The 23,505-nt window shown below is 43.7% G+C and overlaps 1 protein-coding gene and 1 long non-coding RNA gene across 3 annotated transcripts in view; one reads left to right on the top strand and one right to left on the bottom strand.

The window, feature by feature from the left end:
- Positions 1-23,505, top strand: part of RIMS3 (regulating synaptic membrane exocytosis 3) — a 182,644-nt gene that overhangs the window by 140,984 nt on the left and 18,155 nt on the right. For both annotated transcript variants that reach the window (XM_073665730.1, XM_073665731.1), the window contains exon 5: positions 18,985-19,086. In XM_073665730.1, the coding sequence (XP_073521831.1) occupies positions 18,985-19,086 (102 nt within the window). The remainder of the gene's footprint in view (positions 1-18,984; positions 19,087-23,505) is intronic.
- LOC141216943 (uncharacterized) overlaps positions 1-23,505 on the bottom strand; it is a 137,272-nt gene that overhangs the window by 110,775 nt on the left and 2,992 nt on the right. The window lies entirely within an intron of this gene.

Raw genomic sequence — 23,505 nt, forward strand, 5'->3', positions numbered from 1 at the left:
CCTTGATAGTAGAAATGACAATTAACTTATACCCTCAGCTCATCTCCCCGTGGTGCAAAGACAGTTTGAGGGTTGAGATCAGCCATCGCTGAGAGACCCCAGTGTCCCCCCAACTGTGTCATTGGAGACAGACAAACTCCAGCTCTCCTCTTCTTCTCTGTGTAACTAAAATACTGGGTGCCATGAAAGTCACTTCTTGTTACAGTTATATACAGCATCCGTTGGAAGAGGGTCTGGATGTTATAAGCAGCTAGCATGCAATATCCAGACTATCCGTGAAACACTGTTTTGTGGCTAGCTGGTGGTAGGACCTTATTTGGCAGAGAGGTCGGTGCACCCGTCATTATGAAGTGCGGTGACAAATGTGAAATCTGGGACCCCTACAGTAATACTACCACTGCTCAGAATATTTTAAGATGCAAAAATACTTTTTTTTTTTTAGTACATTTTTTTGTGCAAATATAGTAAAACGTAAGAAAACTATATAAACTTGGTATTGCAGTCTTTACAGAACTTAGTCATTTTATCTTTTTTTAGGCTTGCAAAACCATAAAGCGGTTAAAAGAAGTGATCTGACCATTCTTCTGTGGGCTTCCACTTGGAATCCGCTCATTATTGATGCATAAAAAAAGAACGAAAAATGCCAGTGGCTAAGATGTCAGAGAAGACATCAAAGCTGATGGTGTTTTTCCTGAAGCTTCTTTTGCAGCAAAAATTCAGCAGGTATTCCGATGTCTAAAAGTATCAATAAAAACTACAGCTTGTCCTGCAAAAAAAAACAAGCCCTCAAGGGTCCAGGGGTCCAGTTAAACTAAGAGTATTTAGGTAAAAGTGGCAGTAATGGCACCAGTAGCTTTAGGATACCAAAATTATAGTAAATGGTCTCTGCCGCTTTAAACAGCTTGTATGGGAAGTGTTACAAATGCATTTAAAATTGTGATAATGTGAATATCGACTAAATATTCCCATAACTTATGTACAATATTATTAATGCCACTGCAGTATGAATACTGCATTATAACTATATTCAGAGTTAACAAGTCAGCGCCTCTCTCCTAGCACTGCTGACTGAAGCACAACCATTTTTGGAAATTAGAACCAACAATGCGATACTGACCTCTTGTGGTTATTTTTTATAAATCCACTGTCTGCATGCCTATTGGAGTAAATTATATGACTGCAATTCATACTTATGTAATACAAGAACAGTGCAATGATGCAGATTAAAAAATATTGCAGCTATTTTGCTTTTATTAGCAAAGTTGATAATGTTATCTTTGTTTTAGATGAATAATGATTTTTTCCAACTACTATCATCTTAGAAATTGTAACATCCAAAGACTTCTCTTTCTAAAGGGCTACTGTCAGAAGGGGGGCAATCATTTCAATACACCTTCCCACCTGCTTGGTTTCCTTCTATCTCCACCCTTCTTTGGCTTTTTGAAGCCAGAGCTGCCAATCAAATAAGAGGGTCAGGGGGTGGAGATAGAGGGACTGTCATGATGCACCGAGTGACTGACGACACTTAGTTTGAACAGTCATTCTGTGTTGACAGAGTCCCTAATTTTGGTAAACTCTGTTATGATTTAGACCACATCCTTTCTCCACCCTTTTTTGATAATTCATGTCTAATATGTCCAAAATTCATAATAAATGTGATGCAAACCATGAATTGTTACAAATTAAGCCAAATTTCTGGATCATGTAACTTAGTAATTTAGCCATAGTGTTTTCAAGAAGAAGACTCTTCCAGACACCATTGGTGACAGTTTGTGCCCAACCATTCTTTCCCCCAACATCTGCTGCCGGGGAGAAACAGCACACCCCGTACACATTAGATGGTTAGCTAATCCTGTCAAAATCAGTGCGTTCTAATGTGTTTAGGCACCTTTGATCGGTACATCTGTGCAAAGGGAAGGACACTTGTCACTCTCTTGAAGCAGTTGAGTGTAAAGTAAGATTAGAATAGTAGTGGAAATTCAAGGTGCACACATATATTGTATATCGAATAGCCTCAATTGTATGCTAGATGTATTTTGTGCAATCAATTTTGATTGTTCATACATGCATGTCATATTTGCTGGAACATCTGTGTGATGGATGTCCTAGCCATCTTATTTTCACAGACAAAATTACTTAGGGTACAATTAAAGGGGGGTTTGTCCGGTCAAATGATATTAAAAGGGTTTTCCGGTCTTCTGCTAGAAGTTTGCAGTCACTCTATGTGACTACAGACTTCTGAATCCTTACAGCGCACGCACTGCATACTGTCTGGATTCTCCGGTATTGCTGCCGAGAGTAGTTGGTCATGTGACCACAAGTATGCTATTTGCATACTTCTGGCCACATTCCGACTAGACGTACTCAGCAAGAATGTGATTTGCAAAAAAGCGTTCACAAGCCATAACGTGACAGCAGGGCCAGTTTTATACAAAGTGGGGCCTTGGGCAAAAGTCTAACCCTTGGGCCACGCTCTGTTTTTTTTTTCTTTTTTCGTTTTTTTTCCTCTCCTTCTTCCAAGAGCCATAACTTTTTTTTATTTTTCCGTCCACATATCCGTATGAGGGCTTGTTTTTTTCAGGATGAGTTGTACTTTTGAAACTCACCATTCATTTTATCATGTTATGCACTGGAAAGTGAGAAAAAAAATTCCAAGTGCGTCACAATTGCAGAAAAAGTGCAATTTCACAATTGTTTTTTGGGTTTTTTATTTACCGTGTTGATTATTTGTCAACATATAAGAAGAAAAGAATCATCATCACATGCCATGTGTCCACCCAGTTACCTTATATACCTACAAATGTGACACATAGTCCAGAATACTTCAAATATGATATTTATTTTGTGACACCCCAGGGGTCTGGTTGCCACAGTAATAGAGATATTATGTCTGAGAGCAAGTGGGAGGTTTCTCTGGTCAGGAGCCCTAAGCATGCAACACTGCCCGCCCAGACCTGGGAGGGGAGGAATCTGCCCTTATAAACTGGGTCTGGGGCGGGATTGAGTCAGTCAGAGCCTGGAGTAAAGTTCCAGACACAGGAAAAGATACATCAGGAGCTCTGTAGGAGCAGAGGCAGAAGGCCAGGGGCTGTGAGCAGAGATATAGCTCGCCCTGGCTGAAGTTACTAAAACCGGACACAGGAGTCCAAGGCTGTGGGGACTGATATATACCCAGCAGCAGAAACCAGCCGGCAGGGGATTCCAGGTCCTCTGGCCATAGAAGCCCGGAGGCTCAGTCGCAAAGAAGGGACCAGCGCCGCCATCCAGGAGCGGAGGCTAACAGAAGGCCCCAAGTCACCAGCCATATGGGTGAGCACCACACGGTATACTCAGGGACGTGGGCTACTTGTAACCGCTGACAGCAAGGTAGCCAGGAATAGTGCAGATAAACGGGGAGGCCTACAACTCCACCTGGCCAGGGGAACTCCTGCTTGCTCGCAGACTGACCAGGTCCCTTATACTAGCCAGTACTCCCGGGAGGGTCTGCCTTGTACCATCAGTAAAGACCCTGAACTGCACCTCACGTCTCTGTGATTCCTTGCCGCACCAGCACCATTAGCACTGGGACCCTCACACCATCACTCCCATCATCTCTCACATTAGCTGCCCTGAGGCAATACTTCTCCCGTGGGGAGTTATCCCATACTCGGCTGCGCAAACAACATCAGCCTCAGCGGTCGGCAGCGCAGCGGCGGTCCCCACTAACCGCAATCCACGGGTGGCGTAGTCGGACATTTGCTATACATTAAGACTGCCACTGGTTTGACCACCCTGGGCACGGACCGGGTCACCGCCACACGGAGACTACAACCCCCAGCATTCTACAACAGGCCCGGTTCCGGGTTCCCCTGCACAACACAGGCCCAGGGGGCGCGTCAATTTCATCATCTAAAATATACAACAAATAAGAAATAGAAAGAAAGGAATGCCCAAAATATCGAGCACTAGGGGGTCAGCACGTGCTATATCATAGTAAACAGTTACAAGAATGCTCTAGTATAGAAATATTGTGTCAAAATACATATAGAGGTATATAATTGTATATCCAAATGTAAGTATTACTCACGTTGCATACTGCATATATTACATATAAAGAGCCCAGTGCATAGGTATAACATATCAATGCAATATGGTTATAAACAATCTAAATATTATATACATACATATTATAGACATATATTTTTTTTTTGGTGAAAAAAAAATCGGAAATTTATAAAAAAAAAAATTGCTTTTGTCACAATTTTCTGAGACTCGTAGCGCTTTCAATTTGTGGGATCTGTGGCTGGGTGAGGGCTTATTTTTTGCACTCTGAGCTGACATTTTTACTGAGACCATTTTGGGGTAGATACGATGTTTTGATCTGCTGTTATTGCATTTTATTGCAATGTTGTGGCGACCAAAAAAACATACCATAATTCTCACGTTTTAGATCTTTTCTTTTTCTCATTATGCAGTTTACCGATTGTATTAATTTATTTTATATTTTGATAAACTGGATTTTTACTAATGCAGCGATGCCAAATATGTGTATTTTTTAATGGGGCAAAAGGGGAGTGATATGAACTTTTGTTTTTTTTTCCATATTTTAAAAAATATTTTTCTTTTACTTTTTACTGTATTTAATAGTCCCCTTAGGACACTTGAAGCTGCTCTTGTCTGATCACTTATGCTATGCATCAGCACTGCTATGTATAGCTAAAATCTTGTATGGATGGTTTTCATAGGAGAATCGTAATGACAGGCATAGGGGTCATCATCATAGAAACCCATCGTCAACCCAAGATGGGAGCGTGGAACGATGCGGCCCCTGCCGGTGTGTGTCAAATGCTGCTGTCAGAGATTGACAGCCGGTTTTAACAGGTTAACAGCCATGGGCAGAGAAACCACACAAAGACACACACAAAGATAGATAGAAAGACAGACACATACACAGACAATAGAGGACTTACCACCAGTCATCTCCTCTTCGGTTCTTCCAACTCCTGCAGAGTCCCGAACCTGTGGTGACATCATGGTCACATGGCCAGTCACATGATCGTGATGTCACCAAAGGTCCTGAAGTCCTGCAGAATACAAAACCTGTGGCGACATCACAGTCACATAATCATGATGTCACCAACTGTCCTGAAGCAGTCTCCACATCGGAAGTGACACTGATAACTATTATCAGTGTTGCTCCTGCTGTAGACTCTGGGGGCCCCCAAAGGAATGGGGGCCCAGGGCAATCGCCCCGTATTTCCCCCCTAATGATGCCCCTGTGTGAATGTGGTGCACGTGCTTTAAGGATACAAAAGTCTGCAGTCAAATAGAGTGACTGCAGATTTTTAGCGGCAGACTGGACAATCCCTTCTAGGATAGGTCATAAGTCATAGGTCTAAAATCTGGCAACACCACTGATCTGCAGTGTCTGCATGAAAACGTGGAACCGAGCTGCACTGCAGCACTCAGTTCAAAGCATAGGTGACCAATGCAGCTTAGTGCAAATCCGATCCTTTTCTCTTGAAAGTTTTCATTTATGGGTAGAGATATGAATTAAATATTATCCCTTTGTATTTGTGAACTCCATCCAATTGCTTTACATAGGGCTCGATCTCACTTGCGAGACAATCGGACGAGTGCAATCCGATAAAAAATCGGATTGCACTCGCCCCAATGTTACCCTACGGGGCAGCGCACATCTGTGATTATTTTCTCATGCCGATTCGGCATGGTAAAACAATCACAGCATGCTGCGATTGCATCCTCAAATTGGATCACACACACCCATATAAGTCTATGGGTGCATGTGAAACATCGCACTGCTCTTGGATAACACCAGAGTGAAGTGCGATTCCCGACGCCAGCAACAGAGGAGATGGAGAAATTGATTTCTCCGTCCCCTCTACAGCTGTGCTGCGAGAGGATCGGAGCACTGACACTCGGCTCCCGCTCACAGTAGAGCAGGAGCTGAATGTGATTAGCATATCGCATCCGATGCTCTCGCATTGGATGCCATACGCTAGTGGGACCCCGGCCATACTCTGAGAATCTGCACTTGTGGCCACCTTCTTCTCTAGTGCACTCCTATTCAGCACAGTTCCATTACAAAGCTTCTTTCATTGTATGCAGAAAATCATCATGTTCATGATGATAATGGAAAATGTACAGTACAGACCAAAAGTTTGGACACACCTTCTCATTTAAAGATTTTTCTGTATATTCATGACTGAAAATTGTACATTCACACTGAAGGCATCAAAACTATGAATTAACACATGTGGAATTATATACTTAACAAAAAAGTGTGAAACAACTGAAAATATGTCTTAAATTCTAGGTTCTTCAAAGTAGCCACCTTTTGCTTTGATGACTGCTTTGCACACTTTTGGCATTCTCTTGATGAGCTTCAAGAGGTATTCACTGGAAATGGTCTTCCAACAATCTTGAAGGAGTTCCCAGAGATGCTTAGCACTTGTTGGCCCTTTTGCCTTCACTCTGCGGTCCAGCTCACACCAAACCATCTCGATTGGGTTCAGGTCTGGTGACTGTGGAGGCCAGGTCATCTGGCGTAGCACCCCATCACTCTCCTTCTTGGTCAAATAGCCCTTACACAGCCTGGAGGTGTGTTTGGGGTCATTGTCCTGTTGAAAAATAAATGATGGTCCAACGAAACGCAAACCGTATGGAATAGCATGCCTCTGCAAGATGCTGTGGTAGCCATGCTGGTTTAATATGCCTTCAATTTTGAATAACCTCCTCCTCCATGCTTCATGGTGGGAACCAGGCATGTAGAGTCCATCCGTTCACCTTTTCTGCGTCGCACAAAGACACGGTGGTTGGAACCAAAGATCTCAAATTTGGACTCATCAGACCAAAGCACAGATTTCCTCTGGTTTAATGTCCATTCCTTGTGTTCTTTAGCCCAAACAAGTCTCTTCTGCTTGTTGCCTGTCCTTAGCAGTGGTTTCCTAGCAGCTATTTTACCATGAAGGCCTGCTGCACAAAGTCTCCTCTTAACAGTTGTTGTAGAGATGTGTCTGCTGCTAGAACTCTGTGTGGCATTGACCTGGTCTCTAATCTGAGCTGCTGTTAACCTGCGATTTCTGAGGCTGGTGACTCGGATAAACTTATCCTCAGAAGCAGAGGTGACTCTTGGTCTTCCTTTCCTGGGGAGGTCCTCATGTGAGCCAGTTTCTTTGTAGCGCTTGATGGATTTGCAACTGCACTTGGGGATACTTTCAAAGTTTTCCCAATTTTTCGCACTGATTGACCTTCATTTCTTAAAGTTTTTTTCTTGCCATAATACAAATTCTAACAGTCTATGATGACTGCTTTGCACACTCTTGGCATTCTCTTGATGAGCTTCAAGAGGTAGTCACCGGAAATGGTTTTCACTTCACAGATGTGCCCTGTCAGGTTTAATAAGTGGGATTTCTTGCCTTATAAATGGGGTTGGGACCATCAGTTGTGTTGTGCAGAAGTCTGGTGGATACACAGCTGATAGTCCTACTGAATTTGTATTATGGCAAGAAAAAAGCAGCTAAGTAAAGAAAAACGAGTGGCCATCATTACTCTAAGAAACCAAGGTCAGTCAGTCCGAAAAATTGGGCAAACTTTGAATGCGTCCCCAAGTGCAGTTGCAAAAACCATCAAGCGCTACGAAGAAACTGGCTCACATGAGGACTGCCCCAGGAAAGGAAGACCAAAAGTCACCTCTGCTTCTAAGGATAAGTTTATCCGAGTCACCAGCCTCAGAAATGGCAGGTTAACAGCAGCTCAGATTAGAGACCAGGTCAATGCCACACAGAGTTCTAGCAGCAGACACATCTCTTCAACAACTGTTAAGAGGAGACTTTGTGCAGCAGGCCTTCATGGTAAAATAGCTGCTAGGAAACCACTGCTAAGGACAGGCAACAAGCAGAAGAGACTTGTTTGGGCTAAAGAACACAAGGAATGAACATTAGACCAGTGGAAATCTGTGCTTTGGTCTGATGAGTCCAAATTTGAGATCTTTGGTTCCAACCACCGTGTCTTTGTGTGACGCAGAAAAGGTGAACAGATGGACTCTACATGCCTGGTTCCCACCATGAAGCATGGAGGAGGAGGTGTGATGGTGTGGGGGTGCTTTGCTGGTGACACTGTTGGGGATTTATTCAAAATTGAAGGCATACTGAACCAGCATGGCTACCACAGCATCTTGCAGCGGCATGCTATTCCATCCGGTTTGCGTTTAGCTGGTGGACCATCATTGATTTTTCAACAGGACAATGACCCCAAACACACCTCCAGTCTGTGTAAGGGCTATTTGACCAAGAAGGAGAGTGATGGGGTGCTACGCCGGATGACCTGGCCTCCACAGTCACCAGACCTGAACCCAATCGAGATGGTTTGGGGTGAGCTGGACCACAGAGTGAAGGCAAAAGGGCCAACAAGTGCTAAGCATCTCTGGGAACTCCTTCAAGATTGTTGGAAGACCATTTCCGGTGACTACCTCTTGAAGCTCATCAAGAGAATGCCAAGAGTGTGCAAAGCAGTCATCAAAGCAAAAGGTGGCTACTTTGAAGAACCTAGAATATAAGACATATTTTCAGTTGTTTCACACTTTTTTGTTAAGTATATAATTCCACATGTGTTAATTCATAGTTTTGATGCCTTCAGTGTGAATGTACAATTTTCAAAGTCATGAAAATACAGAAAAATCTTTAAATGAGAAGGTGTGTCCAAACTTTTGGTCTGTACTGTATATATATATATATATATATATATATATATATATATACAGCACAGATGCATCTCACTAAATTAGAATATCATCAAAAAGTTAATTTATTTCAGTTCTTCAATACAAAAAGTGAAACTCAAATATTATATAGAGTCATTACAAACAGAGTGATCTATTTGAAGTGTTTTTTTTCTGTTAATGTTGATGATTATGGCTTACAGCCAATGAAAACACAAAAGTCATTATCTCAGTAAATTAAAATAATTATCAAAAAACACTTGCAAAGGCTTCCTAATCATTTAAAAAGGTCCCTTAGTCTGTTTCAGTAGGCTCCACAATCATGGGGAAGACTGCTGACTTGACAGATGTCCAGAAGGCAGTCACTGACACACTCCACAAGGTCCCAGAGTTCCAATTTTCATTTGGAAATCAAGGTCCCAGAGTCTGGAGGAAGAGTGGAGAGGCACACAATTCAAGCTGCTTGAGGTCTAGTGTGATGTTTTCACAATCACTGATGGTTTGGGGAGCCATGTCATCTGCTGGTGTAGGTCCACTGTGTTTTATCCAGGCCAAAGTCAGCGCAGCCGTCTACAAGGAAATTTTAGAGCACTTCATGCTTCCCTCTGCCGACAAGCTTTTTGGAGATGGAAATGTCATTCTCCAGCAGGACTTGGCACCTGTCCATACTGCCAAAAGTACCAATACCTGGTTTAAAAACAACAGCATCACTGTGCTTGATTGGCCAGCAAACTCGCCTGACCTTAACCCCAGGGGCGGACCTACCGCCCGTGCAGCTGGTTCATTGAACGGGGGCCCCGAGGGAGAGGGGGCCCCTCCAGCCTCCAGCAGGGCCGCCATCAGGGCATGACTGCCCTGACTCCAGCATGGGGCCCGGGCTGTCGGGGCCCCCTGGGAGCCCCGTTGGGGCCCCCGTCTTGTGCGTCTCCTCATGGGGCCCCCCCGCAGGACCCCCCCGCCGTCACATGACCGGAGATGTCCCTGCGCTCAGCATGGTTCCCCGGCCCCATGCTGAGCGCAGGGACATCTCCGGTCATGTGACGGCGCCGGCACAATACTTACCCCTCCCTGTGCCTCCGCAGCGTCTTCCGCGTCCTTTGACTGTGACGTCTCTGGTCAGAGGGTGCGGCCAATCTCTCCTGAGCTGTCACAGCGGGAAGACGCGGGCGACGCTGTGGAGTCCGGATCAGCATCAGGTAAGAAGTGAGGTGAGTATTTGATTTTTTTTTTTATATATGGGAGCATGAGGCATTATATGGTGGGGGAGAGTGGGTGTAATGTCCTGCATGGGGCATTATATGGGGGGGATGACATACCGCATGGTGCATTATATGGGGTGTGTGTGACATACTGCATGGGGCATTATATGGGGGGGTGACATACCGCATGGGGCATTATATGGTGGGGGGAGAGTGGGTGTGACGTCCTGCATGGGGCATAATATGGGGGGGGAGTGGGTGTGCCGTCCTGCATGGGGCATTATATGGGGGGGGAGTGGGTGTGACGTCCTGCATGGGGCATTATATGGGGGGGGGAGTGGGTGTGACGTCCTGCATGGGGCATTATATGGGGGGGTGACATACCGCATGGGGCATTATATGGTGGGGGGAGAGTGGGTGTGACGTCCTGCATGGGGCATTATATGGGGGGGTGACATACCGCATGGGGCATTATATGAGGTGTGTGTGACATACTGCATGGGGCATTATATGGGGGGGTGACATACCGCATGGGGCATTATATGGTGGGGGGAGAGTGGGTGTGACGTCCTGCATGGGGCATTATATGGGGGGCAGGAGAGTGGGTGTGACGTCCTGCATGGGGCATTATATGTTGGGGGGAGAGTGGGTGTGACGTCCTGCATGGGGCATTATATGGGGGGGAGTGGGTGTGTCGTCCTGCATGGGGCATTATATGGGGGGGGTGACATACCGCATGGGGCATTATATGGGGTGTGTGTGACATACTGCATGGGGCATTATATGGGGGGGTGACATACCGCATGGGGCATTATATGGTGGGGGGAGAGTGGGTGTGACGTCCTGCATGGGGCATTATATGGGGGGGTGACATACCGCATGGGGCATTATATGGGGTGTGTGTGACATACTGCATGGGGAATAATATGGGGGGGTGACATACCACATGGGGCATTATATGGTGGGGGGAGAGTGGGCGTGACATCCTGCATGGGGCATTATAAGGGGGGAAGGGGGGAAGTGACATACTGCATGGGGCATTATATGGGGGGGTGATATCCTGCATGGGGCATTATAAGAGGGGGAGGGGGGAATTGACATCCTGCATGGGGCATTATAAGAGGGGAAGGGGGGAAGTGACATCCTGCATGGGGCATTATAAGAGGGGGAGGGGGGAATTGACATCCTGCATGGGGCATTATAAGGAGGGTGTGTGTGTGACATACTGCATGGGGCATTATAAGGAGGGAGGGGGTGTGACCTCCTGCATGGGGCATTATAAGGGAGGGGGTGGTCTGACATACTGCATGGGGCATTGAAAAGGGGGGAAGTGACATCCTGCAAGGGGCATTATGTGGGGGGGGTGACATCCTGCATGGGGCATTTTATGGGGGGTAGAGGTGACATCCTGCATAGGGCATTAAAAGGGGGTGTCATCCTGCATGGGGCATTATAAGGGGGGAACAGCCAGCATGGAGCGTTACATGGGGGCCAATATTCTGTATGGAGTGTTATATGGGGGACAGTATCCTGTATGGAGTGTTATATGGGGACCAGTATCCTGTATGGAGCATTATATGGGGACCAGTATCCTGTATGGAGCATTATAAGGGGGTCAGTATCCTGTATAGAGCATTATATGGTGCCCATAATACTGTATGGAGGACTATACTGTCCGGTCTGCACTGTGCGCTGTGAGGATTCGCCGGTTTCTGAGCTATTGTAGAATTTACAATAGATATCGCTTGTGTAATGGGGCATTATAAGGGGGGAACAGCCTGCATGGAGCGTTATATGGGAGCCAATATTCTGTATGGAGCGTTATATGGGGGTCAGTATTCTGTATGGAGCGTTATATGGGGGACAGTATTCTGTATGGAGCTTTATATGGGGGCCAGTATTCTGTATGCAGTGTTATATGGGGACCAGTATCCTGTATGGAGCGTTATATGGGGACCAGTATCCTGCATGGAGCGTTATATGGGAGCCAATATTCTGTGTGGATCGTTATATGGGGGTCAGTATTCTGTATGGAGCGTTATATGGGGGACAGTATTCTGTATGGAGCGTTATATGGGGGTCAGTATTCTGTATGGAGCGTTATATGGGGGCCAGTATTCTGTATGGAGCGTTATATGGGGGCCAGTATTCTGTATGGAGCGTTATATGGGGGTCAGTATTCTGTATGGAGCATTTTATGGGGGTCAGTATTCTGTATGGAGCGTTATATGGGGGCCAGGATCCTGTATGGAGCTTTATATGGGGACCAGTATCCTGTATGGAGCATTATAAGGGGGTCAGTATCCTGTATGGAGCATTATATGGTGCCCATAATACTGTATGAAAGACTATACTGTCCGGTCTGCACTGTGCGCTGTGAGGATTCGCCGGTTTCTTGTAGAATTTACAATAGATATCGCTCATGTCATGTAGTAAGTGAAATCCTTGGCCTTGTACTATATATATATATTTATCTGTGGTATCTGTGCATCATGAATCATGGTATGTGTTAAAGGGGCCCACTGAAACTCTGTCGCCCAGGGCCCACAAAAACCTGGAGCCGGCCCTGGGGGTAAGTATAACAAGTTTTATTTTTTTTAAACACAATTAATTAACTAGGAGTGGGGGGGAATCAGAGATGCACGGGGGGATGAGAGATGCACGGGGGGGGGGCCTTCATGCCCCCTATAAAGGGCAGGGGGGGGCCCCAAAAAAATTCTTGCACAGGGGCCCACTACAGTCTGTGTCCGCCCCTGCTTAACCCCATAGAGAATCTATGGGGTATTGTCAAGAGGAAGATGAGAGACACCAGACCCAACAATGCAGATGAGCTGAAGGCTGCTATCAAAGCAACCTGTGCTTCCATAACACCTCAGCAGTGCCACAGGCTGATCGCCTCCATGCCACGCCGCATTGATGCACTAATTGATGCTAAAGGAGCTCAGTCTAAGTATTCAGTGCATTTACTGAACATACATTTCAGTAGGCCAACATTTTGGATTTTAAAAACATTTTTCAAGCTGTTGTTATAAAGTATTCTAATTTACTGAGATAATGACTTTTGTGTTTTCATTGGCTGTAAGCCATAATCATCAACATTAACAGAAATAAACACTTCAAATAGATCACTCTTCTTGTAATGACTCTACACTGTGTTCCAAATTATTATGCAAATAATATTTTCTCAGATTTTCCCAAATTACCTACATGAATTGCAGTCATTGTAATTGTCCAGTCAAATAACTATTAGAGTACAATTGAAAGGTTTTTGTACCAACTGCCTATGATAACAGTATATTTAAAAAAAATATAAAAAACTCAAACTGCCCTCAAAATGCATGTTCCAAATTATTATGCACAGCAGAGTTTTCAACCTTTTCATTTTAATAAAGAACAAAAAATGGTCATTTTTGAAATTATAAGCATTAGCAGGTTATTACAAACTGAAATCAAACAGTTTTCAACTCAAAACTTTATTCTAGGTGATGTTACATTTGCACATAGGACCCCTTGTTCGAAAGGAGCTTCTGAACTCTCTCGTCCATTGAATTTGTCAGGTTTTGGATGGTTTCTGCTTTAATTGTTTTGCATGAGGACAGAATACCCTCCCAGAGCTGTTGCTTAGATGTGAACTGCCTCCCGCCATCATAGACACTCCTTTTGATGATGCTCCAGAGGTTCTCAATGGGGTTGAAGTCAGGGAAGCATGGGTGCCACACCATAAGTTTGTCCCCTTTTATGCCCATAGCAGCCAGAGATGCAGATGTGTTATGTGCAGCATGAGATGGGGCATTATCATGTATGAAAATGATCTTGCTGCGGAATGCACGGTTCTTCTTCTTGAACCATGGAAGGAAGTGCTGTTTGAGAAACTCAACATACATTATGGAGTTCATCTTTACCCCTTCAGGGATCCTAAAAGGGCCGACAATCTTTCTCCCCATGATTCCAGCCCAAAACATTACTCCACCTCCTCCTTGTTAGCGCCGTAGCCATGTTTGCATGGGGTGTCCATCAACCAGCCATCCTCCACTCCATCCATCTGGACCATCGAGATCATTTCATGCATGATAATGCCCCGTCTCATGCTGCTATGGGCATAAAAGGGGACAAACTTATGGTGTGGCACCCATGCTCCCCTGACCTCAACCCCATTGAGAACCTCTGGAGCGTCATCAAAAGGAGTGTCTATGATGGCGGGAGGCAGTTCACATCTAAGCAACAGCTCTGGGAGGGTATTCTGTCCTCATGCAAAACAATTAAACCAGAAACCATCCAAAACCTGACAAATTCAATGGACGAGAGAGTTCAGAAGCTCCTTTCGAACAAGGGGTCCTATGTGCAAATGTAACATCACCTAGAATAAAGTTTTGAGTTGAAAACTGTTTGATTTCAGTTTGTGATAACCTGCTAATGCTTATAATTTCAAAAATGACCATTTTTTTGTTCTTTATTAAAATGAAAAGGTTGAAAACTCTGCTGTGCATAATAATTTGGAACATGCATTTTGAGTGCAGTTTGAGTTTTTTATTATTTTAAAAATATACTGTCATCATAGGCAGTTTGTACAAAAACCTTTCAATTGTACTCTAATAGTTATTTGACTGGAAAATTACAATGACTGTAATTCATATAGGTAATTTGGGAAAATCTGAGAAAATATTATCTGCATAATAATTTGGAACACAGTGAGTATATGAGTTTCACTTTTCGTATTGAAGAACTGAAATAAATGTATTTTATGAATATATGAGTTTCACTTTTCGTATTGAAGAACTGAAATAAATGTATTTTTTGATGATATTCTAATTTAGTGAGATGCACCTATATATATATATATATATATATATATATATATATATATATATATATATATATATATATAGTAGCAGTGCGGTGTCACTGAACCCAGCATGCAGGACTAGCGCCGCCTCTGCAGGTGATGTCACTGGTCTCTGCAGGGTATAGTGACACCACTCTGCTGCTGGCTTATTACAATTCATCTAAGCAGACAGCAGACTGGATGCCACGCTCATCGCACGGGGCACAGGGGAGCCTGCACATGGGGGAGACACTGCACAAGGGAGACACCACAGGAACAGAGCAGGGACCAGCCCTTGAAACGAGTGTCACTGATGACGCTTAATTTTTGGACGGCAAATGAAGCAAGGTATAATGACAGCCAATGCTTCCCCATAGAAAGCACACCGAGATCTTGTGCTCCCCTCCCTTATAGGCAGTATGCTTGCAACGGGTCACAGGGTGGTGGACATGGTCGAGTGGCACATCTTCGTCACTCTGGCCTGCTACAGGAAATTGTATAAAGTAGGGGTGCATGTGCAACGATGCTGCAAGATCTGAGATCTCCATATTCCACGTTAATGCGCAGGGTGTCGTACGGTCCTGTTTAATCCTCTCAGTCAAGAAGCCAAACCAGCTGTTGTAAATGGTGTTGTTTTTATGCACAGTCAAACTGGTGAACAGGGAGTTACAGGTTATGCATTCTTCATTATTTTCCACACAGTACTCCGGCTTCATTCTCAGAGTTACAGTTTGCACTTTGTTTCTGGCAACAGGTATGAGGAAAGATCTAAAATGCCTGCATTTTCCTTAGGGGTATCGTCATGGGTGTCGCTTAAGTCCCTTTCTTGCTGGACAGTACGCTTCTTGGACTTCTAAGCCTTTCTCTTGCAGGGTTCCCCACTTGCCTGTGTCATCCTGCTGCCTCTGTAACTAGATCCTTTTCCTCATGAGCCTGGTAGTTTTACCACTAGGAAAACCAGTCTTTCCTCTTTCACTTCCTCTTCTTGACTGACTAATATAGATTCCCTTTTCCCAGGATCCCAAAGAACTCCTTCCCACTATTGGCCGTTCTTCTAGTTAACTCTCACACACCTATCTCTGTTCTCTTGTTGCTGGGCAAAACCTTTCACCTAGTTCTGTACAAGAGTGAGAAGGAAGATAGTGACATCTTGTGACCGTTAGTACAACAGCCCACAGGGAAATTAACACTTTTTACCACAAGAAAACATATCAGGAACAAAACATTATTCACATCCTACATATTCTATACCACAGTAGCATTGATGTCTTCAGGGGGAACACAGCATCTGGCCCACCTCCTCACATTCCTTTCTTAAATGATGGTCGTCCTCGACCATCCAGAAAACCTGCAAGACACCAATGCATAAAACCAAACAAAAAGCATTTAATTCTTTGCTTCTCAGAAAGGCAGATGTTTTCTTTCCTGTTTCTTTGGGTCAGCAAGACCCCAGTCACACTAGGTTGGGACCCCAGAACCAAGTGTCCATGTCCATATTTAACAGAGGCCCACAGGCCAACACAGCAGCAGCACTTCCTGTCCAAGGGCACAGTCCTCAAGGTTCCTGACCTGACCAAAACATCAGGTCGTCCATACCCCCTCCCCCAACATTGGTCCTCACGACCAGGACACAGTCCATACAGTCCTTATTTGGGATTGAGCACAGTCCTCAGCGAAGGGTGTGCAACCCTCTCTCAGCTGCAAAGTCCTTCAATCCAGCAAGGGGGTAAAAACAAACATCAGCTGTCCACGGCTAACAACAAGAGAGTCCCAAACAGTCCCTCCATCCCTTCAAGGGAGAGAAAAAAACACAAGCCCTACAGCCAAAAGGGTTCCATCAGTCCTTTTTTCCTTTTTGCAAACAAACAGAGGCAGGACGCCTCAAACTTGAGTCCTTAAGACCTAACTTTTCTCTCCAACCAGACCAATTTTCCTGGCTCTTCAGCCAACTTGGGGAAACTGTAGAGGCACTTCTGCCTATAGCAACTTTCTATCTTCTCTCTAACGGGTCTCTTGGATTGCAAGAATCCCTCAAATTTGCCATAGCTCGTGTCCTACATATTCTATACCACAGTGGCATTGATCTCTTCAGGGGGGAACATGGCAGCTGGTCCACCTCCTCACATACTTATATCCTTGGGCTTATCCTTACACCTGTTTGATATTCTCGCATCAAGCACTCCCTCCACACTATTGTATCCAGCTTCAAGCACCCCTCTAACTGGCAGTAACATACAATCTCCAGCTTACCATATTTATCACTCCATTTCCCACCAGTATATGCATATCCAGATCTTCTCTTCTGTGAGGGACTACTCACAAAAGTCATGGTGTGGAGACCTTTTCTTTATAGCTGTTTCCTAGACCTAGTGCTAATCCACCAAGCTGGCAGACAGCCGCTTGCCAAACATCCTGAGCCTGCGAGCCACATGTGGCTCCCTATCCACAGGTAGGGGAGCCCTGCTATATAATAATAAAAGACCTTACTAAATCACTGATGCTTCTACTGTAATACAGGGCCGTGGAGTCGGTAAGCCAAACCTCCGACTCCGACTCCTCAATTTTCATGACACCGACTCCGACTCCACGACTCCGACTCCCTCATACATGGCTCAAGTTTAAGTGATAAATTTACTGTAGCACAGATTCATCTCAGCTAAAAGTCTAGACCCTCAGATCAGGAAAAGGACAGACATTTATAGGACATTTCATAACCTTCCCAAATTCTTATGAAAAAATATTCCCCACAAACTGCATTGAACTACTGTACCCAATTTATTATATATTTTAGGAGTTGGAGTCGGTCCATTTTATACCGACTCCGATTCTACCAAAATGGTCTCCGACTCCGACTCCACGACTCTGACTCTGACTCCACAGCCCTGCTTTTTTCCAGTGCTCCTTATAGTTTCTAAACCTGGTTTGGACAGACATGTGACTACTGAACCCAATCACTGGCTGCAACAGTGATCATCACTTTTGTCAGGAAACCATGACTAGGCAGCATTCATCGCTCCATCCTTCTTAAGCAGTTCTTTACCGACATATGAATAATATCTAAAAAAAAATGCAGAACAGGTGACACATAAACCAATGTATATATTTTCCACAACTAGTGCTGTCCATATTAATCTTCCTTTGTACAATCAGAACCATAGACATAAGCTTGGCTTTGTATATTTAAACATATCACTGGTATGAAATAGACACATGGCTATAGAGTGTAGCTATAACTATAAGGAAACCTTCAGCCCATTGGAGCCATGTACTTCTTTAGTAAAGAAGATTTGGTCATATTTCTCATGCTCAGTATATTAGCCAGTCACATCGACATAATGTTTAGACAGCTTTTCATATGTCTAACTGGCAAATGCAAAGGGAGGAGACCTGAGCAAATAGAATTGCAACATTCCGGTCCAATGGCCACATAGGTAGTCCTTGTCAGCAGTGGCCACATTGGTAGTCTTGGCCGCTGAAAAAGAGTCCTGCAAACTTCCTCCTACCTACTGCCTCCTGTGATTAGTAGGCAAACACGCATGACATAAATTTCCTCACTTCATTTGCCCACCAATTATTGTTCAATTGTAAAATATTTTTTTAAATTAAATCAATCCTGCGATCACTATAACTATAATGACCTTAGGTTTGACATCATTGGTATAATCATCTCCCATGGCAATGAGTACAGTCATGTTCTGTTCTAGCATCACCTACATAGGATGTTATCGGTAAAGCTTTCCTAGCACCTCAGGTAAGTTGTCTGACTAATGGACTAGCGGTTAGAAACAATAGTTTTGTTTGTGAGGAAAAAAAAAATTGTCTATTATATTATCAAAATAATCCAAACAATAGGAATTGCTTTGTAAAAAAGTAAGAGTAACTCTGAATGTTAGGTGCCCATATACGGTGCATACAAACCACATCCAAACGCTGTGATTTCTTTGTTGGATTGGCAGACAGTCTAATGTGTACGAAGGTCACACAACTCTCCCCAATGTCAGATTTCTGAGGAACGTTTCCTCTCCTTCATTTCTGAGAGGGATTAACTTTGTGCCACAGGTGTTTAAGAGTAGTGAATCACCCATTCCCTGTTAAAAAACCATACATTGTGGAGAAATCACGAAAACTGTCAACTTGGCCGGATAACAGTTAGTTAGCGTGTGTGGCTATCTTTGCAGAAGCAAAATTTCAAAACCTTGTACAGTGATGGAAAATAAATCCTGGGTTGTTGCTTTTTTTTAAAGGAGACGTAAACGTTGGAATGGTAGACCGTAATGGACAGCTTGAGGTGGAGGTGATCCAGGCCAGGGGTCTAACTCCGAAACCAGGATCTAAGACAATACCAGGTAAAAACTGATTTGCATGAACTAAAAAGACTTTATTTTAAAGGGGTTTGGTAACATTTACAGTCAACGCTTTTAACCCCCTCACCTCCGAGCCTGTTTTCACGTTCATGGCCAGGCCAAATTTTACAATTCTGACCAGTGTTTTTCTCAAGTGGTAATAACCCTGGAACGTGGATCCTAGTGATTCTGAGATTGTTTTCTCATGACATATTGTACTTCATGTCAGTGGTAAAATTTGTTCCGTTTATTTGAAAATTTCACAATTCTCAAACTTTTATTTCTTATGCCCTTAAATCAAAAAGTTATGTCACACAAAATAGTTAATAAATATCATTTACCACATGGCTACTTTACATCTGCATCATTTTTTAAACATTTTTTTTGTTGTTAGGAAGTTAGAAGGGTTAAAAGTTGAACAGCAATTTCTCATTTTTCCAACAAAATTTACAAAACCATTTTTTTTAGGGACCGCATCGCATTTGAAGTGACTTTAAGGGGCCTACATGACAGAAAATACCCAAAAGTGACACGATTCTAAAAACTGCACCCCTCAAACTGATCAAAGAAGTTTATTAACCCTTGAGGTGCTTCACATGAATTAATGCAATGTGAAAGGAAAAAAAAAATTGACAAAATTTTACTTTAGTCCCATTTTTTTTATTTTTACAAGTATAACAGGAGAAAATGGACCCCCAAAATTGTTGTGCAATTTCTCCTGATATTTTGCCGATACCCCATATGTGGAGGAAAACTACTGTTTGGGCGCACGGCAGGGCTCGGAAGGGAAGGAGCACTGTTTCACTTTTTGAACGCAAAAATGTCTGGAATTGAGAGCGAATGCCATGTCATGTTTGGAGAGCCTAAACAGTGAAAACCCTCCACAACTGACCCCATTTTAGAAACTAGACCCCTCAAGAAATGTATATAGATGTGTGGTGAACACCTTCTGAATTTATCCAGATGTGTGGTGAGCACCCGAATGCTTGACAGAAGTTAGAGCTGTGAAAATAAAAAATCTAATTTTTTCCACAAAAATGTTCTTTTAGCCCCGATTTTTTTATTTTCACAAGGGTAAGAGGAGAAAATGGACCCCAAAATTTGTTGTGCAATTTCTCCTGAGCACACTGATCTGATACCCTATATACAGTGCTGGCCAAAAGTATTGGCACCCCTGCAATTCTGTCTGACAATACTCAGTTTCTTCCTGAAAATGATTGCAATCACAAATTCTTTGGTATTATTATCTTCATTTAATTTGTCTTCAATGAAAAAACACAAAAAGAATTGTCCTAAAGCCAAATTGGATATAATTCCACACCAAACCTAAAAAAGGGGGTGGACAAAAGTATTGGCACTGTTTGAAAAATCATGTGATGCTTCGCTAATTCGTGTAATTAACAGCACCTGTAACTTACCTGTGGCACCTAACAGGTGTTGGCAATAACTAAATCACACTTGCAGCCAGTTAACATGGATTAAAGTTGACTCAACCTCTGTCCTGTGTCCTTGTGTGTACCACACTGAGCATGGAGAAAAGAAAGAAGACCAAAGAACTGTCTGAGGACTTCAGAAACCAAATTGTGAGGAAGCATGAGCAATCTCAAGGCTACAAGTCCATCTCCAAAGACCTGTATGTTCCTGTGTCTTCCGTGCGCAGTGTCATCAAGAAGTTTAAAGCCCATGGCACTGTGGCTAACCTCCCTAGATGTGGACGGAAAAGAAAAATTGACGAGAGATTTCAACGCAAGATTGTGCGGATGGTGGATAAAGAACCTCGACTAACATCCAAACAAGTTCAAGCTGCCCTGCAGTCCGAGGGTACAACAGTGTCAACCCGTACTATCCGTCGGCGTCTGAATGAAAAGGGACTGTATGGTAGGATACCCAGGAAGACCCCACTTCTTACCCCGAGACATAAAAAAGCCAGGCTGGAGTTTGCCAAAACTTACCTGAGAAAGCCTAAATCATTTTGGAAGAATGTTCTCTGGTCAGATGAGACAAAAGTAGAGCTTTTTGGGAAAAAGCATCAACATAGAGAGTACAGGAAAAAAAAAAGAGGCATTCAAAGAAAAGAACACGGTCCCTACAGTCAAACATGGCGGAGGTTCCCTGATGTTTTGAGGTTGCTTTGCTGCCTCTGGCACTGAACTGCTTGACCGTGTGCATGGCATTATGAAGTCTGAAGACTACCAACAAATTTTGCAGCATAAAGTAGGGCCCAGTGTGAGAAAGCTGGGTCTCCCTCAGAGGTCATGGGTCTTCCAGCAGGACAATGACCCGAAACTCACTTCCAAAAGTACTATAAAATGGTTTGAGAGAAAGCACTGGAGACGTCTAAGGTGGCCAGCAATGAGTCCAGACCTGAATCCCATAGAACACCTGTGGAGAGATCTCAAAATGGCAGTTTGGAGAAGGCACCCTTCAAATATCAGGGACCTGGAGCAGTTTGCCAAAGAAGAATGGTCTACAATTCCAGCAGAGCATTGTAAGAAACTCATTGATGGTTACCGGAAGCGGTTGTTTGCAGTTATTTTGGCTAAAGGTTGTGCAACCAAGTATTAGGCTGAGGGTGCCAATTCTTTTGTCCGGCCCTTTTTTGGAGTTTTGTGTGAAATGATCAATGATTTGATTTTTGCTTCATTCTCTTTTGTGTTTTTTCCTTGCAAGCAAATTAAATGAAGAGAATAATACCAAAGAATTTGTGATTGCAATCATTTTCAGGAAGAAACTGAGTATTATCTGACAGAATTGCAGGGGTGCCAATACTTTTGGCCAGCACTGTATGGGGGAAAACTACTGTTTGGGCGCACGGCAGGGCTCGAAAAGGAAGGAGTGACGTTTTGGAATGCAGACTTTGATGGAATGGTATGTGGGAGTCATGTAGTATTTGGATAGCACCTGAAGAGCCTAAACAGTGTAAACCCCCCAAAAGTAACCCCATTTTGGAAACTAGATCCCTCATGGAATTTATCTAGACATGTGGTGAGCACCTTGAACCCACAAGTGCTTCACAGAATTTTACAACGTTGAACTGTGAAAATGAAAAAAAAATTTTTTCCCACAAAAATGTTTTAGCCACAGATTTTATTCATTTTCACAAGGATATTAGGAAACAATGGACCACAAAATTTGTTGGACAATTTCTCCTGAGTACACCGTTACCTCATATGTGGTCAAAAACTACTTCTGAGGCACAATGCAAAGTTCAGAAGGGAAGGAGCGCCATGTTATAGTGTAGATTTTACTGTTATGGTTTGCTGGTGCCATGACCCACTGAGAGAGCCCCTGAGGTGCCAGAACACTAGAACCCCTCATAAGTGACCTCATGTTACAAACTACGTACATCTCTCAGTGAATTCATCTAAGTGTGCAGTGATCATATTGACACCACAAGTATGTCACAGAATTTTAAACCATTGGGCAGTGAAGAAAATAATTACATTTTTACCACAAAAAAAATCGTTTTAGCCCCAGATTTTACATTTTCATACGGGGAAATGGGAAAAAATGGCACCAAAATTTGTCACACAATTACTGCTAAATGTAAAAATACCCCATATGTGGCTGTACAGTACTGCTTAGCCACACGGCAAGACTCGGGAGGGACGAAGCGCTATTTGCCTCCTGGAGCACAGATTTTCCTCGAATAGTTTGCGGACTCCATATATAGAGCCCCTAAGTGCTAGAACAGAAGAATACCCCCCTCAAGTGACCCCATTTTGGAAATTATACCCCTTTGGGAGTTTATCTACAGGTGTAGTGATTATTTGACTCCATGCCCAGTAAGTTGTAGTGTCCAGTACGTGGTAGTGCCCAGCTCGTTCTTCTGGAGACATACACCCTTAAATTAGACTGGCTCTCATCGCTACATAAATGCCAAACATGTGGACGCTAAATGTGGTTTAGGCACACTGTGGGGCTCAGAAGTGAGTTGGGCATTTGGATTTGGGAGTGCAGAATTTGCTGAATTTCTTTTGGGGAGGCGAGGAGCTATAGTGCTTTTCCAGAGCCTTTGTGCTACCAGTAACATGGAAGCCTCGTATATTTCTGTTAACAGATTACAGACCTGAGTGGGGAATTTCTTGTTTTGTGGATTGATTTGAAGCTTTTATTGAGATCATTTGACTTAACATTTGGGATCACATTTATTCTGCGCTCTACGCTGAGAACTTACATCGGGGTTTCCATTTAAGGGCAGGGACACACTTCCGTATAACTCGTGCGATGATCGCAACGCACTGCACGGACTGGCTGGCACCTCTCCTGACCTGAGCATGACATCATGATGGATTTCTATGCAGTTATCAAGGTCAGGTCAGGAGAGGTGCCGGCCAGTACGAGATTTATGATGCGATCCTTGCACGAGAAATACTGCAGTGTGTCTTTGCCTTTAATCACTGAATGACGTAATTCAGATGA

Source organism: Phyllobates terribilis, unplaced genomic scaffold (genome assembly GCF_046119375.1).
Source record: "Phyllobates terribilis strain yellow unplaced genomic scaffold, ASM4611937v1 Scaffold_2__4_contigs__length_985480577, whole genome shotgun sequence".
NCBI classification, from domain to species: domain Eukaryota; kingdom Metazoa; phylum Chordata; class Amphibia; order Anura; family Dendrobatidae; genus Phyllobates; species Phyllobates terribilis.